Below are 27094 nucleotides of genomic sequence, written 5' to 3'. Positions count from 1 at the left end.
GAGCTTAAAGAGGTGTAGCAGTGGGTGGGGCTTAACGGAGGAAGAAGGCTGCCGAACGCTGGTGTGAAACCAGTCTTAGACAGGTAAACCACTTTTGAAACAATGTTCACTTGTACAAGCATTTAACCCCTCAGTGACGGGGCCAATTTTTTAAAATCTGACCAGTGTCACTTTATGTAGTAATAACTCTGGAATGCTTCAACATATTCCATTGATTTTGAGGTTGTTTTTTTTCCTGACATATTAGACTTTATGATAATGGTAAACTTGGGCTAATGATAAACTTGGGTTAATGTTTTGCTTTATTTTGTAAAAATATCAGAAATTTTAAAAAATTGAAATTTTCAAATTTTGAATGATTTTCCCTTTAAGGCCGGAGTCACACTAGAGAGGAATACGGACGAGTGCTATGCGAGAAAAAAAAATTGCATAGCACTCGGACCAATGTTAATCTGTTGGGCAGCTCCCATCACTTTTTTTTTTTCACGGTCGTATTATATGTGCGAGTGAAATTGCACTATGCTGCGATTTGCACCGTATATCAGCCGAGAATCCCCAATGAAAGTCTGTTTATGCAAGAAAAACTCATACTACACAGGCCATCAGTTTGACTTGCGAGAAATACGCAATGGTGTCCTTTTAAAGGCTTGCAATTCAGGTGCAGTGTACAGTAAAATCACACTGACAGCTTATAATATTTACAAATAGTTAATTTGTCGGCTTCTGTCAAATCATTGCAGGATAGGAGACATGGTTTACATACAGTAAACCATTGCAGAACGGTTACATTTATATAGGTCAGTGACTAATACGGTTAGTAGTGTGTGTGTGTGTAAAATTTGGGACCTGTATGTATTTAATAAAAATGTTTTCACTGAAAAAACTGGCATGGGCTCCCACACAATTTTCTGTGCCACAGAGGGAAAGTCAGTGACTGAGGACAGATATTATAGCCTAGAGAGGGACCATGGTTATTGCCACCCCAGAAAAGGTGCATCTGTAAGATGCGCCAATTCTGGCACTCAGCCTCTGTTCTCACTGCCCTGTAGCGGTGGCATATGGGGTAATAAGGGGTTAATGTCACCTTTTGTATTGTAAGGTGACAGTAGGCCAGCTTACTTATGGAGAGGTGTCTGATAGATGCCTCTCCATTACTTACCTGTGGGCTTGATGTTACTTGACAATAAAATGGTGACATCAACCCCACAAATCTGAGCCCCACTGCTACAGGGCAAGTGGGAAGAGCGAGGCTAAGTACCAGAATTGGCAGATCTATAAGATGCGCCATTTCTGGGATGGCTGAGAGCTGATGGTTTTTAGCCTCTGGGGCTGCCAATATCCATGGCCTCTTCACAGACTATTAATATCAGCCTACAGCTTTTATAGGGGGACCCCATGTCAATATTTTGTGTCCCACTGTAAAATAGCCAGTAAAGGCTAAGCAAACAGCTGTGAGCTGATATTAATAGCCTGGGAACCTTTATGGTTATTGGCTCCTTTCCAGAATATTAACATCAGCTGTCAGCTTTCCCTCTGCTGGTTATGAAAATTATGCCGTGCTAGATATAGACACTGACATTCACAGCAGCGCGTCCGCCCCGATGCTCTTTTCTGACTCCTTTCTCAGGCCCCCAAAAAAGTGTTAACTAAGTACCCTTTATTTTCTTGCACTGTAGCCGTTCACTTACTACAGGGTATTCAAACATTGTTTCTGCGCCGCCCCCCCCCCCCCCACATAAAGTACGACCACTATCTATATGCCTTTATATACAGCATTCTAGAATGCTGTGTATATATAGTAGGCCCACTGCCTGTATACCCTTATATACAGCATTTTATAAAGCACAACCACTATCTGTATGCCCTTAAGACTTGCCTAGCCCCATACAATGGGCTTTGCTAGTCTTAATCCAGGGCCTTCTCCTCTTCTATCACCGTCCTTCTTTCTTTGAGTCGATGACGCGTCCTATGTCATCCACACGGTGTCTTCCATCGTGCTCCTGTGCATCGCACTTCTTTCTGCCCGTTGCAGTACTTTGCTTTGTGCTCGGCAGAGAAGTGTTCCTGCACAGAAGCGTGATGAGGGAGGTTGTGTGGATGATGTAGAACACATCATCCACGGGAAGGACTGTGCCGGATGAAGACCAGCGCCAAACATAACACCGGACCGCCCCGTAGGTGAGTATAAGAAGTTATTTACATTATGCACGTTGGCTTAGGGACATACCGTATATACTCGAGTAGAAGCTGACCACCCCCCCCCCCCCCCCCTAATTTTGCCACAAAAAACTGGGAAAACTTAATGACTCGAGTATAAGCCTTAGGGTGGAAAATGCAGCAGCTACTGGTAAATGTCAAAAATAAAAATAGATACCAATAAAAGTAAAATTAATTGAGACATCAGTAGGTTAAGTGTTTTTGAATATCCATATTGAATGAGGAGCCCCATATAATGCTCCATAAAGTTTATGATGGCCCCATAAGATGCTCCATATTAAAATATGCCCCATATAATGCTGCACAAATGTTAATAATGGCCCCATAAGATGCTTCATAGAAACTTTTGCCCCATACAATGCTGCATAAAGGTTGATGGCCCCATAAGATGCTCCATAGATTTTACTCCATAGATTATGCCCCATGAGATGCTCCACACATTATGCCCCATTTGCTGTTGCTGCGAATAAAATAAAAAAAAAACACATACTCGCCTCTCTTCGCTCAGGCCCCCGGCACTTTCCACTGCTGCGCGCTGCTCTGTCTTCCATCCTCTGCACTGACTGTTCAGGCAGAGGGCAGCGCGCACACTAACTACGTCATCGTGCCCTCTGACCTAAACAGTCACAGCCAGAGGACAGAGCGGCCCGCAGCGGTGGAAAGGGGAGAGGTGAATATCGCGCAATGCTCACCTCCCCCGTCATACTCACCTGCCCCCGACGCGGTCCCTGGCAGCTTCTCACTGTCAGATGGTCTCCGGGAGTCGGCAGCGTCTTCCTATGTTCAGCTGTCACGGACAGCTCATTAAAGTAATGAATATGCATCCATATTCATTAATGAGCGGTTCCACGTGACCGTTGAACAAAGGAAGAGCTGCCCGGAGACCATCGGACATGCAGGGACCGCGCCGGGAGCAGGTGAGTATGTGACAGCCGCCGCTCCCCCTCCCTCGCCGACAATGACTTGAGTATAAGCCGAGAGGGTCACTTTCAGCCCAAAAAAGTGGGCTGAAAATCTCGGCTTATGCTCGAGTATATACGGTATGTACGGTACAGCACTGTAGAAGGGTGTGTATAAGGGCATATAGGTTCTGGTGGTACAATATATGGGGAAAACCTGGTGACAGGTTCCCTTTAAGAAACCTATGGAACTAGGTAAAAAATAGCATTTTTTGGATGGTGAAAAACTTGTAATTTAAATATTGATGAAGGCTGAGCTGCAGGTGGTCTGTGTCTTCATAAGTTTAAGGCCGGGGTCACACTAGCGTAGAATACGGACGAGCGCTATGTGAGAAAACATCGCATGGCACTCGGACCAGTGTTAATCTATGGGGCAGATCACATCTGTGATTATTTTTTCATGCCGAATCGGCATACGAGAACAATCGCAGCATATATGCCTGACAGGGGCCCATACATTCTGATATCATCAGTAATATATACCTGACAGGGGCCCATACATTCTGATATCATCACTAATATATACCTGACAGGGGCCCATACATTCTGATATCATCACTAATATATACCTGACAGGGGCCCATACATTCTGATATCATCACTAATATATACCTGACAGGAGTCCGTACAGTCTGTATCTACAATAATATATACCTGACAGGGGCCCGTACATTCTGATATCATCAGTAATATATACCTGACAGGGGCCCATACATTCTGATATCATCAGTAATATATACCTGACAGGGGCCCATACATTCTGATATCATCACTAATATATACCTGACAGGGGCCCATACATTCTGATATCATCAGTAATATATACCTGACAGTCTATATCTACAATAATACATACCTGACAGGAGCCCGTACAGTCTGTATCTACCATACTATATACCTGACAGGAGCCCGTACAGTCTGTATCTACCATACTATATACCTGACAGGAGCCCATACAGTCTAGTGTCTTCACCAGTGAGCTGACTAGACTGTATGGGCTGCAGTCAGGACCTGGCAGGAGCCCATATATTCTGCTGGTTTTAATAATTTATACCTTGAAGGAGCACATACAGTCTAGTGTCATGTATTTACTGCAGTCAGGGCCAGGCAGCCGCCCATAAAGTCTGCTATCTTCAGGAATATATACCTGACTGCAGCCCATACACTCTAGCATCTTCAGTAGTGAGCCTGCTACACTGTATGGGCTGCAGTCAGGCACCTGGAAGGAGCCCATACAGTTTAGCATCTTCAGTAGATCACAAGAGCCACCAGAATATCAAGGAATCACCTGCTACATTACAAAACTAAAGAAGAAAATAACCGGGTACCTCTAGTGGTTACCTACAACCCAAATCTGGAGGTGCTAAGGGGAGCTGCACGGAAATTACAACCTTTACTGCAAAAAGATGCCCGATTACAATCCATTTTTCCAGACCCCCCACTACTGTGTTTTAGGCAGCCCCCAAATCTAAGAAGCATCATTGTCAGGAGCTCCCTGTCCTCTCCAACAGCTGCAGGAACCTTTCCTTGCAACCAGAAAAAATGTAAAACCTGTCCATTTATAATGACCACAGACAAGATAAAGATCCCCAATTCACATCAGGACTACAAGATCCCAGGTACTTTCAGCTGCGTCACTTCTAATGTGGTGTACCTAATTATATGTACTAAATGTCCAACTGGGGGTCTGTATGTGGGGGAGACAGGGCAGAAGCTTAGAACAAGAATGAACTCCCATCGCCATACAATAAGAGAAAAAAGAATGGATCTACCGGTGGCAATACATTTCTGTCTCCCAAATCATAACATTATGGACATGAAATTACTTGTATTGAAAGGAAACTTCAAATCGCAGAAAGACAGGAGAGTCTGGGAATATAAACTGATGACGACCTTTGACACTCTTAATGCAGGAATGAATGTGTCACATGGATTTATGTCTTTTTACATCAACTAAGGAACTTGCCCCTCAGACCATGAAGGGTCATTAAAACAGAGACCCTAATCACAGGACAATAAAACAATCCTTATCTAAGAATTGGCCCAATATTTATGGACGTAACTGTTTATCACCCATGGTAATTCTGCTTCATGTCACCTGGCTTATCCATGGTTTTTTTTTTTTTTTTTTTTTTCCTATACTATGTTGTGCATAAATATGTGATTCTTCAGAATTTGTTTTAGTCTTTGCCTGATGAAGAGACCTGTGTAGTCTCGAAAGCTTGCAATTTGTTACCATCTTTTCAGTTAGCCATTAAAAGGTATCAACCACTGAGGACTCTCAATTCTAAATATTTTTTTGCATCTTCAGTACTGAGCCAGCTACAATGTATGGGCTGCAGTCAGGACCTGGAAGGAGCCCATACACTCTAGCATCTTCACAGTGAGCCGGCTAGAGTGTATGGGCTGCAGTCAGGAAACCAGGAAGGAGCCCATACACTCTAGCATCTTCACCAGTGAGCCGGCTAGAGTGTATGGGCTGCAGTCAGGACCTGGAAGGAGCCCATACACTCTAGGCTCAACCCTTCCTGGTTTGGTCTTTACAGTGTAGTGTTGAGGCTCCGCCCTTTCCGGTGACGTCACCTTCCTCAGGAGCAGCTCCGTTCTAGTCCCGACGTCTTCAGCGGCTGCTCGCTTTGGTTCCGGCTGCGGTTTCCCGCCGGGCAGTGTGAGGAGGAGGCGGTGGTGAGTGGCAGCGTTATGTCTACCTGCCTAATATTTCGGAATAACGGCAGAATGATGGCAGTAGTTGTTCCTTTGAGAGTGAGACACACGAGTGCGCAGTGTGTGATGTTAATGTGGAGCTGTAACGGTCAGCTGGTGATATAAGGCAAGGAATGCTGAGACTTGTAGTGCCACAGCTGGGTCACGTGTTCCAACACTGGTTGGCACTGCTATAGACAGACATTGTCTAGAGTGTGAGCTCTTGGGCCCAGGAGGAGCGCTGCTGCCCTCTCTGTGGGTCTAGTATGAGGGTAACGAATTACTATGGGTGCGGATTCCATAAATGACCAATAAAACCTGCCCTCGTTCTGTGTACGCAGCTCCACCGCCACGGCGTGAAATGTTCTGCCACTTTCATTTTGCAGAATTTCTAAGATTTCTTCTTGCTGTCTGTGAATGGAAGCACCTTCATCTACATAACAAGGCTGAGAATCTAAAGACCTGAGAATCGGAAACGATTGTATCCGGTGTCTGCTGTAACTGGAGAGGTCGCCTGCGCTGATACATTGTACCAAAACAGGAGATAAGGTTCTGCTGCTTATAGATAAGGTCTGTTTAGATGAGCTGTGAACGTGCGACCATTGATCACGTCAGCGATCGCTCGTCCATCCGGTGATTGGGTCATCCGTGCTGGCACGAAGTCGTCGTCCTGTGTGAGGCCTCATTCAGACGCCCGTTTTATTCTCATACATTAGCATTTTTTTTTTTTTTAATTTATTTAATCCCCTTTTCCATTTTTATCATAAGTGAATTTCATGGGGGGGGAATAAATAAATTCCTGGATTGACTGTGAGTCTCCGGACCTTAGTAGTATTGATCACTTGGTGTTCGGCTACGTTCACAAAGATACTCTCCTATGTATCTCTTCAGTAAACGTTTTCTATGGCTGACGACCGTGTGACATTTTAGAGGATCATGTGATTTGTAATGTGAAAAAAAGCAGATCTGAATTAGTGCAAAACTCATCAAGCAGGGCAAAAAAACAGGACACAAAAATAACCTTAAAAACGAAGACCTGATGAATCGGGGCCAAGAAATCCACTGAGGTTTAGTGGTGAAATTCACATCAGACCATAGCATGGTGTGACCAGGGGCTGTGAGCCTTGTGGGTTTACTATTCTGGACACGGAATAAAACTTTTGTTTCTGTATTGTTACATATTACCGACACATGGTGCATCTGGACTAAAACGTTGTGGTCAGCCGGATACTTACCGTGCTGTGCTCTAAATATGAAATGTTTCCTTTCACTGACAGCAAACGGAAAACGTTGAGAGTTTTTGTTCCTCTTACTGTTGTGATGAGCAGAGCGTGGTCGCCATGCCTGATACTTTGAGTTTTGGTCACTGACATATGTCTATTTTATGCAAAGCACACAGCAGCTGCTATCGAACCAGGTTTTGGGGGGGTCCAACATCTGGAACCCCTACTATTCTCGATGCTCTGTACTCAGTCTCCAGCAGATCCATAGAAAATGAATGGAATGGAGGGGCACATATTTGACTGTTCTCAGGATCAGTGGGGGTCTCAGCTTTCGGAACCCACAGGAACAGGGGATAATTAATATACTTTAAGGCCACGTTCACTTATTCAGTATTTGGTCAGTTTTTTACATTAGTATTTGTAAGCCAAAGCCAGGAGTGGGTGATAGAAACACATCACCACTTCTGTATTTATTAGGGTATATTCCCACTGTCAGTAAAAGACATCGACGCCCGCTGATCACCCGCAGAGACTGACATGTGGCGCGTCTTTCCAGACCGCAGCATGTCAATTTATCTTGCGGCAACGTGAGTCTCCGCAAGATAAACCTCACCCTTACAATATATTGGACACGATCATTCCGCCCGGTTCAATGAACATATGCGGAATCATCTGCGTTCAATAGCCGGCAGCGGATATGTGCTGCGTCTAAAGCACTGCCAATTACTGACCGTGTGCACTTACCTTTATACTTACCTTACCTCTGATTGGTTCACTCCTGGTTTTGGCTATCAAATACTGACCAAATACTGAACATGGGAACGTGGCCTAAAGCTTTGGTTCAGGTCAGGTTCCATGATGATGTTTTGTGAAATCCTGCGCCAAACAACTAGATTCTTACAGAGATGACAATGTCTATTATTGAGTATATTCGGCCTATCTACGTGATCTTTCCCCCCCAACAGTCAGACATCTGGAATTTCTTAGTGGTAAAAACTTAGGCTGCTCTATCAAGATGATTGTTGGGTTTTTCAAGTTATGGAGGATAGGAAATGCTAAGGCTGTGTTCACATTGGATTTTTTTGGTGGGTGTTTTTGGAGGTGTTATCTGAGCATGCTTGGGGTACTAATCAAGTGACTTCGGTGTGCTCTAAAAATGAGTCAACAAACACAATACATGCAGGGATTTCCGATTTTATTAGACAATCTCTGCCTGTGTTGCGGTTGTCTCACACTGTGAGACATTCAGCCTCACGGCCTCGAACATATTTTTCGAGCCCTCCGAAGTCACTAGGTTAGCACCCGAGCATGCTCAGATAACACCTTATCCCTGTACGCCCGCTGATCACTAGTAAGGATCTCCATTTAAGATGTATATGTATGTGTTATACATATATTCGTGTGTTTGTATGTACAATATATGTATATTTTTTGCCCTATTTCTATTTACAGGTATTTTTGGAAACCGTCAAGATGGATGAAATGGAAGATAACACCACTGTTCTTTCCACTCTCCGGTCTTTTAATAAATTCCTCTCCCAGCCATTTGAGAATACCCCCCCCAATGCCAACACCTCCGACTCCATCGGGGCTTCTTTACAGATGCAGTTTCAGCAAAGGTTTCTGGTAAATGTCTTGTACTTTATTTAGTGCTGGTTTGCTTCAGTGTTTCAGAAATCACACAGTATAATACCTAACTTCTTCCGCTCTCACATCCGCTTTTGGCACGTGCACTGTCCACCACTTTTGTGGATCGATCATGGACCCGTTACAACCATGTGAAAAAATGTGTACAATGTCCTGTATGTCTGCAATCTCTCTTGGAGCTAGGTGGGACCTCGTTTTTTGCATAGCGAGCTGAAGGTTTTATTGATAGTACCTTGCGTTACTTAAGATGTCTTGACCATTTATTATTGAATTTTTTTTTACTGAAAATCTGCTATTTTGTCATTTTGATTTATTTTCTCATCGCGACCTTCATTGTGCAGGTTAACTTATTTTATATTTTGGTAGGGCGGACTTTTAAATATGCGGTAATAGCAAATATGTTTCTTTTGTGGTGAGCGGCGATCCTTTCATATATTACATTTTTCTTCTTAACCTTTTTTTTTATCGCCATGGCGGACCTCTGATCGCTAATACGATATATATTGCAATTTGACAGTACTGCAGTATAAAGTGTAAATTATGGTCTCCTATGACGCTCTTCATGTGGCATGGCTTCACAGGAGTACCATGTTGGCATTCATGGTGACCTATAGCAGGTAATGGTGACCCATCAGTCCACCACAGTCCTGTCTTGGGGAGCTTATTGTTGGTGTGAGCGTTGACAGCCGCACCAGCGGTTTTTTGTTTTTGCCTCGCTGGGGTGGTGCTTCTAATGTAAGGTCCGTGTCCCCAGTCTTATACTCGTCCACCAACATCTTCATCTTTTTTCGGCGCTGCTCCAGTCACGTGTCTCCATCTTTTGACTGCAATTCCTGACTGGCCGGAAGTCGAGCTCTCGATGCAAGTCTGAGAGCCAGAACGATGCTGTCATACACTTACACTGAAGAGGGACCTCTGGAATACTCCATGGAGCGATCCGGTAGGCCACACACAACGACTGGAGCGGCGGTGATAAAAGATGAAGCTGGCGGCATGGGAGAGTAAGAGTACGAGATTAGAAGCTTCACTCAAGCGGTAAAGTGAAAAAAAAATCCAAAATGCTCGAGTGGCGGTGTAAATACCGCAGCATCTCTATGCTTTATGGCAGCGATCTTGAGCTCAACTCTGATCGCTGCTGTTAGAGCAGTGTTCCCCAACTCTGGTCCTCAAGAGCCACCAACAGGTCATGTTTTCAGGATTTCCTAAGGCTAGGTTCACATTGCGTTAGTGGGTGTCCGCTAACGGAATCCGTTACATGGCGCAATTGTCGCAATTAACGCTATGTAACGGATTCATTAGCGCACCCATTGACCGCAATGTGCTAACGGATCGCTAACGCATCGCTAACGTATGCCATTTTTTGCATGCGTCAGCGATGTCCCGTTATTTTCAGACGGCCCTCGAACGCTGCTTGCAGCGTTCAGGGTCCGTTCTTCGCTAGCGCAGATCGGGCATCTGTGCTAGCGGGATCGCCAAACGCGATCACTTTTTGGACATTGCGTTAGCGCAATCCATTTAGCGCATTCCCTAACGCAATGTGAACCTAGCCTTAGTATTGCACAGGTGATTGAATGCTTGCCTGTCCAGGTGATGCAATTCTCACCTGTGCAATGCTAAGGAAGTACTGAAAACATGACCTGTTGGTGGCTCTTGAGGACCGGAGTTGGGGAACACTGTGTTAGAGGCTTATACCGGCTTTGTAAAATATCCAGCATCTGCCCTGTGTGGAGCAAGCTGAGCTCCTGAGCCCTCTCCACACAACCTCACCCGCTGAATGACATGTATACCATCCTGTGGTTATAAGAATATTACTAATGCTACCTACATATGCACAATAAATACACATTTCACATAAGAAAAAAAAAAGCTTTTTTTTTTTTTAAATCTTTTACTTCTTTTCTTCCAGCTGGAGGACAAAGCTGCACAGATCCGCTCAAAATCGCACCTTATTCAGGTGGAACGAGAAAAGATCCAGATGGACCTGAGCCACAAGCGGGCTCGTATCGAGCTGGAAAAAGAAGCCAGTACCAATGCCTGGAACTATGAGGTGGGATATCTGCTGGGAAACAATCGGGGTCATGGCTTCTCTATGTGACCAATACCGTTGGGTGGGGATATTACTCAGAAATGCTTTCATCTTGGGAACATTTTTCAGAACGGAAACCTTTCTAGTAGTTTCAGGGGGTAGGTCGGTTCCCTAATTCGATGCTTATCCGTACACTGGTTGCACTCGGCTTTCTGCTGTATTCCGAGAGCAGAGCGCAAACGAGCACAACTCTCTCTGCAGAGCCGGACCCCCAGCGATCACAACATTATCCCTTATCCTGTGGAAAGGGGATTACTTAGAATCTTGGGAAAAACCGTATAAAGCGTTTATGGTGTATCCACATAATATGTCATAAATGTATAGGAGACTCGACCAATGGGATTTGCATCTGTCTTGGAGAATGAGGTGCCATCAAGTGCTGCTTTCAGTGGAGAGTTTGTCAGACTTCCCATACAAATAAATGTATATACCTGTATAGAATATAAATTCACACCATCCTTTACATGACCAGGAGAGTATATTGGAGATGTATTGATGCTGATACCAAGGCTATATTAGCACCAAGGCTATATTAGCGCCAAGTCATTTGCCTTCATCTTAACAGATAAAATTCATACAAAGGATATCTAAATAAAGAGCCTTTTCTTTGAGCTAGACTCTTTCCCTTTCTATTAGAATGGGGCTACAAGTTTTCTGGTCTGGCGCTCAGTGGTGTTACCGGCAGTGGGGCGTTCACCAATTTCGAAGTTAGTCTGTTAGCACAGATTGACTGTTCAAACCAAGCACAGGCGCTCAGTGCACCCAAGGTGTGGCCAAACAGTTCAGTTCACTTTCCCACCTATTTGGTTTTTTTTTTATCTATCTCCTCCCCCTGTCTCTTTTTTTTTATTGACAGCTCTGGCTTTATTGAGCCAGAGAAGTGCGGCATTAGATGGGAACCAGGTAGGTGAGAAGGTGCAATGAACTGCCTGGCCGCACCAAGGGTGCACCGAGCGCCTGTGTATTTTTTATTTTTTTTCAAAGCTCAATGTTAAATTCTTGTTGAACTCTCCTTCCTTTAGTCTATGTTGTAATATAGCATAATCAAACAATGTTTTCAGGCGGTCAGCACATAATCAGACAGTAATTACCCTCCATTTACTAATTACTTAGCCCCGGATTGCAAAATTAAAGGATTATGAACTTTTATTGGGGGGGAAAAAATGTTGTTATGGAAAGTGTCATTTTTCTTTCCAGCGGGAAGCAGACAAGAACCAAGAGCTTCTTACTCGCATCAAAACTTTAGAGGAGAAGGAAATGGATTTTCAGAGTAAACTCCAGGAACAGTTTGAAATGAACAAGTCCTATAAGAAGACGATGGAATCGCAGAGCAAGAGGCTGGTGGAAAAAGAGGACAAACTGGCGGAGGCTAACGAGGTAACAGGGAAATCCATAGTGGAGTTAGTGTTCCCCGATTTCTCGGAGCGAGGGTCACGGCTGTGCTCCGCGGCTTCATTCATTTTCTGTTGGGCTGTAAATAATCATTGTTGGACATATTGACATATTGACTTCATGTAGAAGAGAAGTAAATGAGCCTCGGCCATACTCCTCACATTTTGCTGCTATTTTGACCTGACGATTTCTGTAGGACTTGGCAACCATTTAATGCTCCTCAAGGGCAGAGGTTGGTAACATAAGGAACTGAATGGATTTCGGTTCTCCTATTCTTTCCATCCGATGTTTGGATCACACTCGACCGTGCAAATTACTGAGTCCATGGAAACGTCAGACTGCACTCCGATGTATGTTTTCTCTCGTATGCAAAAATAAAAAAACCTGACCTCTGAATAAGGCCATAGGGACCCTCCTGTATGGATAGATACTGCTGTCAATAATGAAGTCTTGTCCGTTGTCGCTTGCCCTCCAGTGTACTCCAATATATATATTTTAACATATTTATTTAGGCCATCTCGGTGTTAAAGGGGAAAATGTCTGAACTCCAGTTAAAGACCATGAATCTAGAAATGCAGCTAAAAACCCAGGAGTCCGAGAAGCAGGAGCTTAGCGAACACCTAGAAATTCAGCGCAAGTAAGTGTCGACTGCACGAGGGCTATACAATTGATGTATGTTTGTGTGTGAACACATCCCAAGCCTAAAATAAGCCGGACAAGGTGCTTCCACGTCTGGAAAGTTCTAGGAAGTTGAAACTCGCAACAAGAAAAAATTCCACTGCCATAGGATATAATCTCTACTACCATAGTGATATAGCAAGTTTAATATAGAACGTATATACCTTTAGCCGGGTGCTTACCCATTTTGTATAGGTTGATGTCCCAGAGGACCTGGCTTAGTCCCGACGTGCGTTTTTAGTTGAAAAACTTGCGCAGCCCCCTTTAAGGCTCATTCAGACTTTTGTATATCACATACATGTTATACCCGTGTTTTTCACATATAGAATACGTACACATTATGGAGATGTCCTCATGTCATTACAAGTCTATATATCCATGAAAATTAGACTGTACAAGGATGCCATCCGTGTACTGTCCGTTTTTATTTTTGTCTTTTTTTTTTTTTTTTTTATAACATGCGAGGAAATCATTGATGATAAAAATGCACACTGACATAAATGTCATCTGTTTTTATTTTCACATATGAGGGAAAAAGGCCTTATAGTTTTGCATAAAAATGCTTAGCATTGGGTTTGTAAAAAAAACAAAACACAAAATTGTGGCAAGGTAAGCGCAACAGAATGTAGGTAACCAGGGCTGTGAATGCACCTTCATACTTATTATTCCATTTTACTACTCTGCATTCATAATATAAATGGAAAACTTGCATAGATGTAATTGGGGAATAAATCTATGGCTGGATAAATGACTGATGATGATGATTATAATAATAATAATAATATCACTGTTCATGTGTACTTGTATGTATTGCAGGAAGCTGCAGGACGGCAGTCAGACCACACAGGCTTTGCAGGAACTTCAGGCGTTAAATGCAGACTATGAATTAAAGATAAAGGTAGGTAAATTACAGATAATTGTAAGGCCGAGGTCCAGACAGGTTTATGTAAAATCCTGCATTTTTCATCCACATTGTCTTCCTTACTCCTGTCCGTGATTTAATGCATCAACGTTTGAAACAATTTTTCAAGACCAAATACAGTTTCTTATGTGGAAGCACCACTCCAGCGAGTTTTTTTTATTTTACACTGGAGTGCTGCTTCAAATCTAAGTCCCCAGCCCTTACCTTCATACTTTCCTTCTGGCGTCTTCTCCTTCTATTGCCGCCTCTCCGGTCGGTCTCCAGTGTTTGCTGGAGCGAGCCGGGGGTCACTTTATAATGTAGGTCTATGAGGACCTCGTTCTGGCTCGCATAGACTTGCATTGAAAGCTTGTGATGTAACTTCTGACTTCCGGCCAGTCAGAAGCTGCTGTCAGAAGATGATGCCGGGGACTGAAGCTGCACCAAAAAATGGGGAAGAAGTCATAATGTGAGTATGAGACGGGGCAGGGGCTTAGATTTAAAGCGCCACTCCAACAGTGAAAAAAACCCAAAATACTGGAGTGGTGCTTTACTAACAAGAATTGGTTTGTTATACATTAAATTGACATAAGGGGTGGTGTCTGTATGTCGTTTTGTTTATTCTAGTGGTCAAGCCACATCCAAAAGATAGATTTGGGTAAAGCTTGCTGCATCTGGACTACTCCATTCTCTTGGATTGGTCTGTGTTCTGTGGGAATGGTCCATCTGATCAAAAATGACTTAACGGTTTACCCCATGTCATAGCACAAGTAGCTGTCCCAACGTAGGACACATGATTTCTTGAAGACATTGGGGTTTATCCAAAGATAAAAACAGGTTGACAATAACTTGCTCGTTTTACCATGCACAGACCTTGGAGCAGAAGCTGACATCTCAGGAGCAGGATGCCACCATTGTGAAGAGCATGAAGTCTGACCTGGACAAACTACCGAAGATGGAGAGGGAACTACAGCAGCTGAGGGAAGAGAATTCGTACCACAGGTAAATCATTGGGGGTTGTCTCTCTAACTGCGCCCCCTGGTGGCAGCGAGTCAATGACATTCTAATTAAGGGCAATGCCTAAGGATGGTGGATTTAATGGAATTGACTGGGTATCTGACAACTTGTACCTCCATAGATCAACTTTATTATTTTATTTTTCTTGGCTTCGGTGCCAGACAGATGAGCGCAGCTCCATTCACAGTGTAGCAGCCGCTGCGGCCATGTACTTTTGAATAGATGATGTGCTCCAGTACCTTGCAGCGTCCACTACGATTTAATTGGACCTGCGCTCAGCAGCTCCATCCAAAACATCTACATCTAAACGCCGTACACAAAAAAACCCAAACAAACAGCTGATCTGTGCTGGTTCTGGTTGACTGCCCTCCATCGATCTACTGTCTTGTAGATAGGTCATCAAATACCTGTGCACAGGCAACCGGCTTAATAAAAAAATAAATAAATACAAAAAGCAGCACAAAAATATTGTTAGTGTAAGGCCATGTTCACACAGTGCATTTTTTACTGCGGAACCGCAGCGTTTTTGCCGCTGCGGTTCCGCAGCTGTTTTCCATGCAGGGTACAGTACAATTTACCCTATGGAAAACAGGAACCGCTGTGCACATGATCCTGAATTAAAAAAAAAAAGCCGCGCTGAATAGCTGCGGGAAAAAAGGAGCATGTCACTTCTTTTTTCGGAGCCGCAGCGGTTCTGCACCCATAGACCTCCATTGTGAGGTCAAACCCGCAGTAAAACCCGCAGATCAAAAATATATCTGCGGGTTTTATTGCGGTTTGTGGTGCCGAACCGCTGCAGCAGGAAGTGCGGGGAAGCGGGCGGAAGTGCGTGGGCGGAGTGTGGCTGCCCCGATCCCACCCCCCCATGCTCCGATGCCCCCTCCCCGTGCTCCGATGCCCCCCCCCCGTGCCCTAATATCCCCCCCTTATACTTACCCGGCCTCCCGGTGTCCGTCCGGCCGTCTTCTCCCTGGGCGCCGCCATCTTGCAAAATGGCGGGCGCATGCGCAGTGCGCCCGCCGAATCTGCCGGCCGGCAGATTCGTTCCAAAGTGCATTTTGATCACTGAGATATAACCTATCTCAGTGATCAAAATAAAAAAATAGTAAATGACACCCCCCCCTTTGTCACCCCCATAGGTAGGGACAATAAAAAAATTAAGAATTTTTTTTTTTTTTTTTCCACTAGGGTTAGGGGTAGGGGTAGGGTTAGGGTATTTTCAGCCATTTTAACCCTAAAAAACTTCCTAGAAAACACACAGACTCTGCATAGAAAACTGCATAAAAAAAAGGATCAAAAAAGCACAAAAAAAGGACCAAAAAAAGGACCTGCGTTTTCTGCCAAGAGCTGCGGTTTCAGTCCTGAAAAAAAAAGGATGGAAATCAGGAACGTGTGAACATACCCTAATGGTTCATAAGAATTTAGCACAATTATGGTGCCTCATTTATTCAAGAACCCAGGGCTTCTCCTGCCTTCTCTCCACCAATGATTTACAGACACTAATATGTTTTCTCCTGTACTTATATTAGCTGGATAGAGTGTTGGGGGCTTTGGTGTAAGTACCCCATACCCATTTGCATAGGACTCCGTCAATGGAAGAAGCCAATCTTGCCGTTATCTAATTGTCCTGGCCCCACTGGCAAAAATATGGGGTGTCTGTGGGAAGCCATGGCCGCCTCGGGAAACGTTATATTACATGGAGGCCAGTGACTGGAGCAGATGTCTGTTCTGGCTCATAGCAGGACGTCCTGAGCAGGTCACAGCTCGTTTGTGTAGCAGACCAAAAACAGGAAAGTTCCCCATTATAATCAGATTCTGGGTCATTTTTTTTTCCTCACTAGTTTTGAGAAATCTGTAATTTTTTTTTTACCACCGTCGGGCTTTTAAAAAAGCTAACGAATATCACATTACTAGATGGAAAACTACTAACGATTATTGCTTTAGATGAGTATATATTTAATTTTCTTCCGCTTTATTCAGGGAAATGAGAGAAAATAATGCGCTGCTGAAAGAAGAGGTGGAGTCGCTGCGCAGAGCAGCTGAGCGCTATGACCAGATGAAGGAAAAGCTGGTGACCCTAGAGCTGGACAAAGAGGTAAGTAGTTGCCAAATAATCCTAACAATCCTTTTCAGTGTGCTCCATTTGCCATGTTGATAACATAAGGTGGAGACTCTCGATGAGCCCAGAGGGTAGAGCCTCTAATAAGCAGTGTCTAGTTTAGGCCTAGTTGTGCTACATTTCACTTGCTTTTCACTACTTTTCCAGGCCACCCATAGACAATAAACATCCTGGTGGTCCACAGTATACTTTGCAGTGACATTTTAAAACGTCACTACAAAGTATAGCAGCTCCTGGAGCAAGTAGATAATTGTCAGACACAGCCAGACTCTCCATATAGAAAGCAGGAAGGATTTATTATAGTCTCTGCCTTCCTGATCAGTGTATACAAAGGGCTGAACACTTTGTATACAGAATAGGAAGCACTGACAGTGCTTCCTCCTCAGGACTCGTCGGCCATTGGAAGGGAACAGGTGCTGCAGAGTCCTGGGAGACCCAGTCAGTCCCAATTATAGAGGTAGTTAAATGTTAAAATGCTTCCGAAAGGTCTTTTATGAATTTATGGATAGATGGCACACATATGAAATAAACACAAAAAAATAAAAAGGAGGGGAAAAATCCAAAAAATTCTTACGAATTTTGCCCTCGTAATAAAAAGTCTTGTATATAAATTAATTGACTGCAGGCAAGTTTCAGCGCTATAATTCAGCCAACGCCTTCTGTGTATGGAGCGTGCCCAGCTCCTGAGTCCGCTCCATTCACAGAAAGGATGTTCCATGTTTTTACGGGAAGGTGCTGTAGAAACATGTGGATTCAGAGTTTTCTTCTCAAAAATGCCTCAATGAAAGTGTTTGTGAATTCCGTTTTTATGTTAGTCAATAAATGCTTATTCCTATGTTATACATTCTACCGATTTAAAAAAAAAAAAAAAAAAGAAATCTGCTTGTCTGCGGAGAAATATTTTCTGAGTGTAATTTTTGTATTATATAGAAAATACTTAAGAAGTTAAAGGGCTGGGAAAGCATGGAGCAAATGACTGGTCTCAGCATCAAGTAAGTGCCTAATGTATGATCCTGTGGGGTATGACTCTGTACATAGGCCGAAATCTACACTGACGTCCGCGGGATAACCTGACCCGCTGTACTTTACTAATCGATTAACTCTGGATTGCTTCTTCCTATCCAAGTGATTCTCAGATTTTCTTTTTCGTGACCAATTGTACTTTGTCAGTTCCATATTTGTGGGGGGTTTTTTGTGTGAAAATTTCCAAAAATTTGAAAATTTTAAACTTTCTAATTTTTATGCCCTTAAATGAGATTGCCATATGATATAAAATAGTTAAATTGTATTTATTATGTCAGCATCATCTTTCCAAGAGGGATTAGCACGAACTGATGACCTGATGAGGTCCGGTCTATGTCCGAGGTCCTCTGTACCACAGTCTCTTCCAGACCAGGATTGAGACACTCTAAGCCTTGCCATCTCGGACTGCTGTCCATTTCTGCAGCCTCCCGAAAATAAATTTTTCAGCTTCCGGCTGTCTTTCCGAGGGTCTTCTCACAGAGATCTGCTTCATCATCCTGTGTCTCGGGATAGAGCCACTATGGAGCAAGATTGTGCCCCGTCCAAAGTCCTGGGGAACACCTGTCGGAGTCCGAGTGGATGCTAAGCTGGATTCGGACCTTTAATCACAAAGTCAAACACATCCTCCATGTTAAGGGCGAGTTTGTTTCCCTTACCAAAAGGACATGTCATTCGATGGCAAAAAGGGTGTTTTCATAATCATAGGAACTCTGATGATTTGGACCCCAAAGGAATGAGAGCTTCCCGACACTCATGCCTCCTTGATATAAGTGATATGCGGGGCCCGTACTCCGCTTGTATCTCTCTTCTCGCAGAGCAGATTTCTGTGGATCCGTGTGGGACACCCACCGATCTCATATTGATAATCTATCCCAAGGAAAGGTCATCAGTAGATCGGTCCCTGACAAACCCTGTAAGGTGAAACATTTACCTCCAGTATTTGTCATTCTGTAAGATCCAGGGGTGGTGCTTCCCGATAGGGTGGACCGTATTAAGGGGACTAAAGCTTGAGTAATTTTGGTATGCAAGTGTCTCCTAACAGAAGATGTTAGGAGGGGTCCTCCGCTGTAGACTTACCACTATAAACTAGACTGAGGCAGGTGATTGGCTGCAGTGGTCACATGAATGATGTAATTGACGCAGGACCAGCGGGGACCACCGTGGCAATACAGGATTGAACAGGTAAGTAATAGTTAACGCCTTTCCAGCTGTTCAAGCTTTTAGTAATCCCTTTCAGCACAAAATGACTGTTCAAACCAAGCACAAAGGCTTTGTGTGGCCAAACATTTCAGCGCATCTTCCCACCAGCTCGATTTCCATCTATCTCAGCCTTTCTCTTCTTTAATTTACGCCTTTGGCTCCACAGGAGCTAGAGGAGGGCACAGATGGATGGAAAGCACCCTAAACTGTTTGGCCACACTAAGGGTGCACTGAGCCTTTGTGCTTGGTTTGAACAGTCATTTTGTGTTGGCAAACTCTCTTTTCAATGGGGTTGTCCAGAATTTTTAAAAACAAGGTTAGAGCAATAAAATAACAAGGACGCACTGAGCGCTTGTGCTTGGTCTGAACAGTTTGTGCTGACAGATTACTTGTAAATGCATCGTGCACTTCCTCGAAATGTCACGAGATGGCAAAACCGAACGTGGTATCTGCTTGTTCAGTGTCTGCACAGACTTTGTGAGAATCGTCACCTTTACGCCACGCACTGTACAGGACGGCGTCGCTGCTTTACAAGAGCTTCGCTCTGATTTTAATGACGTGAATTTAAATGGCAACCAGCAGAATTGTGAATGCAGCTCTGGAGTATAATGTCAGTGATACAGATCGCAGCAGATGGGAACGTTCCCTAGAATGTAAGGTGCTAAACTGCTAACTGATCCGCAGTCATTTTACAGCCTATGAAGAATAAAGGAAGGGTTTTATTTTACGGGAATAATAGCATCTTTCCTCCATTACTTACTTCTTTCTAAATGGGGATATGAAGAGCCGGTGATTTACCAGTAAATTACTTTTTGCCTCCTTCTGCTCATAAAGAAATCCAATTATAATGGATCCATATGTGTTGACGATCGTCCTCGTAATCACCAGCATCTGTCACTCCAGCCCTCCCCCCGACCCTTCCTGCGTGCGGCGAGGCGCCCCTTCTGACGGATGCTGGCGCCAGTACGCCGCCCGTCCTCCCCTCGCCGCTGTCCTTCCCCTGGTATTCCACCTAAGTGACTTTCTGGTTGGTGGAAAGAAAAAAAAAAAAAGCTTTTACTTACTTCAAGCTGTTCGTGTTTAATGAAGTAATTTAGCAGCGGGAGACAAATGAAAATGAGTGACAAGGTTTTTAATTTTTAATTTTTTTTTTCTGTTGCTCCAGACTAATAACATCTTCATTTAAAATGAGACCATTCGGAGGAAGCGGCGCGATTCTGATTAAGCCACGTTACACCGAGAGCGAATATGTATTTATTAAGGAACGGTGGGGAAAGATATCGGGGGGAGGGGATATGATTGTGCCCAAGGAGATAATTTATGGCCACGCTTTAATAATTAGCTTTAGGCAGGTTTCATACTGTTTCCAATTAAAAAAAAATATATATAAAAAAAAATAATGGAAGGTTGGGGGGATGCAGTGATTGATGTGGTGTCTGTTGTGAATTCTGTGGCTGAATTCACTTCTGTGGTCACAGGTGGTATTGCAGTCTCTGGGCTTCCTCCCTCAGGTGTTTTGGTGAGCTCGTTGGCTGCCTTGCTATTTAGCTCCACCTGAGTCTGTCTTCCTTGCTCCTTGTCAATGTTCCAGTGTTGGATCTGAGCTACTGCATCTTTCCTTGGGCCTGCTGCTCTGCTAGATAAGTGCTTCTAGTTTGTTTTCTGTTTTTTCTGTCCAGCTTGCTATTAACTTTTGCTGGAAGCTCTGAGAAGCAAACGAGTGCACCGCCGTGCTGTTAGTTCGGCACGGTGGGTCTTTTTGCCCCTTTGCGTGGTTTTCGTTTTAGGGTTTTTTGTAGACTGCATAGTTCTCTTTGCTATCCTCGCTCTGTCTAGAATATCGGGCCTCACTTTGCTGAATCTATTTCATTCCTACGTTTGTCTTTTCATCTTGCTAACAGTCATTATATGTGGGGGGCTGCCTATTCCTTTGGGGTATTTCTCTGAGGTAAGTCAGGCTTGTATTTCTATCTTCAGGCTAGTCAGCTCCTCAGGCAGTGTCGAGTTGCATAGGTAGTGATAGGCGCAATCCACTGCTGCTTATAGTTGTGTGAGGATAGATCAGGTACTGCAGTCTACAGAGATTCCACGTCTCAGAGCTCGTCCTATTGTTTTTGGTTATTGCCAGATCTCTGTATGTGCGCTGATTACTGCACGCTGTGTTGCCTGATTGCCAGCCATAACAGTACAAGGAGCCAAACCAATGATTCCCAATAGAGGGAAAAAAGAAATCCTGACAGCATTTTTTTTTCTTAGCTCTGTCTTCAGTCTTTTTTTTCCCCTAGACATTAGAGTGCTTCAGGACACAGCTGTGGACATGGATATTCAGGCTCTGTGCTCCTCAATGGATAATCTCGTTGTAAATGTACAAAAGATTCAAGATACTATTGATCAGAAATCGATGCTAGAACCAAGAATTCCGATTCCTGATTTGTTTTTTGGTGACAGAACTAAGTTCCTGAGCTTCAGAAATAATTGTAAGCTATTTTTGGCCTTGAAACCTCATTCTTCTGGTAATCCTATTCAACAGGTTTTGATTATTATTTCTTTTTTGCGCGGCGACCCACAGGACTGGGCGTTTTCTCTTGCACCAGGAGATTCTGCATTGAGTAATGTTGATGCATTTTTCCAGGCGCTGGGATTGCTTTACGATGAGCCTAATTCAGTGGATCATGCTGAGAAAAATCTGCTGGCTTTATGCCAGGGTCAGGATGATGTAGAAGTATATTGTCAGAAATTTAGGAAGTGGTCAGTACTCACTCTGTGGAATGAATCTGCACTAGCGGCTTTGTTCAGAAAGGGTCTCTCTGAAGCTCTTAAGGATGTAATGGTGGGATTTCCTATGCCTGCTGGTTTGAATGAGTCTATGTCCTTGGCCATTCAGATCGGTCGTCGCTTGCGCGAGCGTAAATCTGTGCACCATCTGGCGGTATTGTCTGAGAGTAAACCTGAGCCTATGCAGTGCGACAGGACTATGACTAAAGTAGAACGGCAAGAATACAGACGTCTGAACAGACTGTGTTTCTATTGTGGTGATTCTACTCATGCTATTTCTAATTGTCCTAAACGCACTAGGCGGTTCGATAGCTCTGCCGTTATTGGTACTGTACAGTCCAAATTCCTTTTGTCCATTACCTTAATGTGCTCTTTGTCATCGTATTCTGTCATGGCGTTTGTGGATTCAGGCGCTGCCCTGAATCTGATGGATTTGGATTATGCTAAACGTTGTGGATTTTTCTTGGAGCCTTTGCGGTGTCCTATTCCGTTGAGAGGAATTGATGCTACACCTTTGGCCAAGAATAAGCCTCAGTACTGGGCCCAGCTGACCATGTGCATTGCTCCTGCACATCAGGAAGTTATTCGCTTTCTGGTACTGCATAATTTGCATGATGTGGTCGTGTTGGGGTTGCCATGGCTACAAACCCATAATCCAGTATTGGATTGGAACTCTATGTCGGTAACCAGCTGGGGTTGTCAGGGAGTACATGGTGATGTTCCATTTTTGTCTATTTCGTCATCCATTCCTTCTGACATCCCAGAGTTCTTGTCGGACTTTCAGGATGTATTTGAAGAGTCCAAGTCTGATGCCCTACCTCCGCATAGGAATTGTGATTGTGCTATCGATTTGATTCCTGGTAGTAAATTCCCTAAGGGTCGTTTATTTAATTTGTCCGTACCTGAACACACCGCTATGCGCAGTTATGTGAAGGAGTCCCTGGAGAAGGGACATATTCGCCCATCGTCGTCACCATTGGGAGCAGGGTTCTTCTTTGTAGCCAAGAAGGATGGTTCGCTAAGACCGTGTATTGATTACCGCCTTCTTAATAAGATCACTGTTAAGTTTCAGTATCCCTTGCCATTGATTTCTGACTTGTTTGCTCGGATTAAGGGGGCTAGTTGGTTTACTAAGATTGATCTTCGTGGTGCGTATAATCTGGTGAGAATCAGGCAGGGAGATGAATGGAAAACGGCATTTAATACGCCCGAGGGTCATTTTGAGTATCTGGTGATGCCGTTCGGACTTGCCAATGCTCCATCTGTTTTTCAGTCTTTTATGCATGACATTTTCCGTGAGTATCTGGATAAATTCTTGATTGTTTACTTGGATGACATTTTGATCTTCTCGGATGATTGGGAGTCTCATGTGAAGCAAGTCAGAATGGTTTTCCAGGTACTGCGTGCTAATTCCTTGTTCGTGAAGGGATCAAAGTGTCTCTTCGGTGTGCAGAAAGTTTCATTTTTGGGGTTCATCTTTTCCCCTTCTACTATCGAGATGGATCCGGTTAAGGTTCAGGCCATCCAGGATTGGACTCAGCCGACATCTCTAAAAAGTCTGCAGAAATTCCTGGGCTTTGCTAATTTTTATCGTCGCTTCATCTGTAATTTTTCTAGCATTGCCAGACCATTGACCGATTTGACCAAGAAGGGTGCTGATTTGGTTAATTGGTCTTCTGCTGCCGTGGAAGCTTTTCAGGAGTTGAAGCGTCGTTTTTGCTGTGCCCCTGTGTTGTGTCAACCTGATGTTTCTCTTCCGTTCCAGGTCGAGGTTGATGCTTCTGAGATTGGTGCAGGGGCGGTTTTGTCACAGAGAGGTTCTGGTTGCTCAGTGTTCAAACCATGTGCTTTCTTTTCCAGGAAATTTTCTGCTGCTGAGCGTAATTATGATGTGGGCAACCGAGAGTTGCTGGCCATGAAGTGGGCATTCGAGGAGTGGCGTCATTGGCTTGAGGGTGCTAAGCATCGCGTGGTGGTTTTGACTGATCATAAGAACCTTACTTATCTTGAGTCTGCCAAGCGCTTGAATCCTAGACAGGCCCGTTGGTCGTTATTTTTTGCTCGTTTTGATTTTGTGATTTCATACCTTCCGGGCTCTAAAAATGTGAAGGCGGATGCTCTGTCTAGGAGTTTTGTGCCCGACTCTCCGGGGTTATCTGAGCCGGCGAGTATCCTCAAGGAAGGAGTCATTGTGTCTGCCATCTCCCCTGATTTGCGGAGAGTGTTGCAGAAATTTCAGGCTAATAAACCTGATCGTTGTCCGGCCGAGAAACTGTTCGTCCCTGATAGGTGGACTAGTAAAGTTATCTCTGAACTTCATTGTTCGGTGCTGGCCGGTCATCCAGGAATCTTTGGTACCAGGGAGTTGGTTGCTAGATCCTTCTGGTGGCCATCTCTGTCGCGGGATGTGCGTGCTTTTGTGCAGTCCTGTGGAATTTGTGCTAGGGCTAAGCCCTGCTGTTCACGTGCCAGGGGGTTGCTTTTGCCCTTGCCGGTCCCGAAGAGGCCTTGGACACATATTTCGATGGATTTCATTTCTGACCTTCCCGTTTCTCAAAAAATGTCGGTCATTTGGGTGGTCTGTGATCGCTTTTCTAAAATGGTCCATCTGGTGCCCTTGGTTAAATTGCCTTCCTCCTCTGATTTGGTGCCTTTGTTCTTCCAGCATGTGGTTCGTTTACATGGCATTCCTGAGAATATTGTTTCTGACAGAGGTTCCCAGTTTGTCTCGAGGTTCTGGCGAGCCTTTTGTGGTAGGATGGGTATTGACCTGTCTTTCTCCTCGGCCTTCCATCCTCAGACTAATGGCCAGACCGAACGAACCAATCAGACCTTGGAAACATATCTGAGATGTTTTGTTTCCGCTGACCAGGATGATTGGGTGTCATTTTTGCCGTTGGCTGAGTTCGCCCTTAATAATCGGGCCAGCTCGGCTACCTTGGTCTCTCCATTTTTCTGCAATTCTGGGTTCCATCCTCGTTTCTCTTCAGGACAGGTTGAGTCTTCGGACTGTCCTGGTGTGGATTCTGTGGTGGACAGGTTGCAGCAGATCTGGACTCAGGTAGTGGACAATTTGACCTTGTCCCAGGAGAAGGCTCAGCTTTTCGCTAATCGCAGACGCCGTGTGGGACCCCGACTTCGTGTTGGGGATCTGGTTTGGTTATCTTCTCGTCATATTCCTATGAAGGTTTCCTCTCCTAAATTTAAACCTCGTTTTATTGGTCCGTATAGGATTTCTGAGATTCTCAATCCGGTGTCTTTTCGTCTGATCCTCCCAGACTCCTTTTCCATACATAATGTATTCCATAGGTCGTTGTTGAGGAGATACGTGGCACCTATGGTTCCATCTGTGGAGCCTCCTGCCCCTGTTTTGGTGGAGGGGGAATTGGAGTATATTGTGGAGAAGATTTTGGATTCTCGTGTCTCTAGACGGAAACTCCAGTATCTGGTCAAATGGAAGGGTTATGCTCAGGAAGATAATTCCTGGGTTTTTGCCTCTGATGTCCATGCCCCAGATCTTGTTCGTGCCTTTCATGTGGCTCATCCTGGTCGGCCTGGGGGTTCTGGTGAGGGTTCGGTGACCCCTCCTCAAGGGGGGGGTACTGTTGTGAATTCTGTGGCTGAATTCACTTCTGTGGTCACAGGTGGTATTGCAGTCTCTGGGCTTCCTCCCTCAGGTGTTTTGGTGAGCTCGTTGGCTGCCTTGCTATTTAGCTCCACCTGAGTCTGTCTTCCTTGCTCCTTGTCAATGTTCCAGTGTTGGATCTGAGCTACTGCATCTTTCCTTGGGCCTGCTGCTCTGCTAGATAAGTGCTTCTAGTTTGTTTTCTGTTTTTTCTGTCCAGCTTGCTATTAACTTTTGCTGGAAGCTCTGAGAAGCAAAGGAGTGCACCGCCGTGCTGTTAGTTCGGCACGGTGGGTCTTTTTGCCCCTTTGCGTGGTTTTCGTTTTAGGGTTTTTTGTAGACTGCATAGTTCTCTTTGCTATCCTCGCTCTGTCTAGAATATCGGGCCTCACTTTGCTGAATCTTTCATTCCTACGTTTGTCTTTTCATCTTGCTAACAGTCATTATATGTGGGGGGCTGCCTATTCCTTTGGGGTATTTCTCTGAGGTAAGTCAGGCTTGTATTTCTATCTTCAGGCTAGTCAGCTCCTCAGGCAGTGTCGAGTTGCATAGGTAGTGATAGGCGCAATCCACTGCTGCTTATAGTTGTGTGAGGATAGATCAGGTACTGCAGTCTACAGAGATTCCACGTCTCAGAGCTCGTCCTATTGTTTTTGGTTATTGCCAGATCTCTGTATGTGCGCTGATTACTGCACGCTGTGTTGCCTGATTGCCAGCCATAACAGGTGTCATCATCGGTGAAATGGAGGAATCGTTGTAGTGATCTACTATATAATATATACTAAGGGTCACTTCCGTCTTTCTGTCCTTCTGTCTGTCCTTCTGTCTTTCTGTCACGGATATTCATTGGTCGCGGCCTCTGTCTGTCATGGAAATCCAAGTCGCTGATTGGTCGTTGCAAAACACCCACGACCATTGCCAGGACCAATCAGCGACGGGCACAGTCCGGCGGCAACATGGCCGCTCCTTCCTCCCCGCAGTCAGTGCCCGCTCCATACTCCCCTCCAGTCAGCGCTCACACAGGGTTAATGGCAGCGCTAATGGATCGTGTTATGCCGCGGTGTAACGCTGCTATTAACCCTGTGTGACCAACTTTTTTACTATTGATGCTGTGTATGCAGCATCAATAGTAAGAAGATCTAATGGTAAAAATAATAAAAAAATCATCATATACTCAATAGTAAAAAGATCTAATGTTAAAAATAATAAAAAAAATAAAAAATCATCATATACTCACCCTCCGGCGCCTTTGCCGCTGCTCGCGACGCTCCGGTGACCGGTCCATGCATTGCGATCTCGCGAGAGGATGACGTAACGGTCTCACGAGACCGCTACGTCATCCTCTCGCGAGACCGCAATGCACTCTTGAGACCGGAGCGCGCGAGGAGCGTCGGTAAACGATTTCTGGATCCAAGGGCCAACGGAAGGTGAGTATATAACTATTTTTTATTTGAATTCTTTTTTTTTTTTTAACAGTGATATGATGCCCACATTGCTATATTCTACGTGGGCTGTGCAATGTACTACGC

The 27094-nt window shown here is 44.5% G+C and overlaps 1 protein-coding gene across 1 annotated transcript in view; it reads left to right on the top strand.

Moving 5' to 3' along the window:
- Positions 1–5759: 5759 nt before the first annotated feature.
- MAD1L1 (mitotic arrest deficient 1 like 1) overlaps positions 5760–27094 on the top strand; it is a 740224-nt gene continuing 718889 nt past the window's right edge. Inside the window, exons 1-9 of the mRNA XM_069734326.1 lie at positions 5760–5861; positions 8555–8728; positions 10656–10796; positions 12033–12212; positions 12740–12864; positions 13722–13803; positions 14678–14808; positions 16804–16918; positions 17873–17934. Coding sequence (XP_069590427.1) covers positions 8576–8728; positions 10656–10796; positions 12033–12212; positions 12740–12864; positions 13722–13803; positions 14678–14808; positions 16804–16918; positions 17873–17934 — 989 coding nt within the window. The 5' untranslated portion in view covers positions 5760–5861; positions 8555–8575. The remainder of the gene's footprint in view (positions 5862–8554; positions 8729–10655; positions 10797–12032; positions 12213–12739; positions 12865–13721; positions 13804–14677; positions 14809–16803; positions 16919–17872; positions 17935–27094) is intronic.

The sequence above is a fragment of the Ranitomeya imitator genome, chromosome 7 (assembly GCF_032444005.1).
Source record: "Ranitomeya imitator isolate aRanImi1 chromosome 7, aRanImi1.pri, whole genome shotgun sequence".
Taxonomy (NCBI): domain Eukaryota; kingdom Metazoa; phylum Chordata; class Amphibia; order Anura; family Dendrobatidae; genus Ranitomeya; species Ranitomeya imitator.
This window is presented reverse-complemented; position numbering and strand designations above follow the sequence as displayed.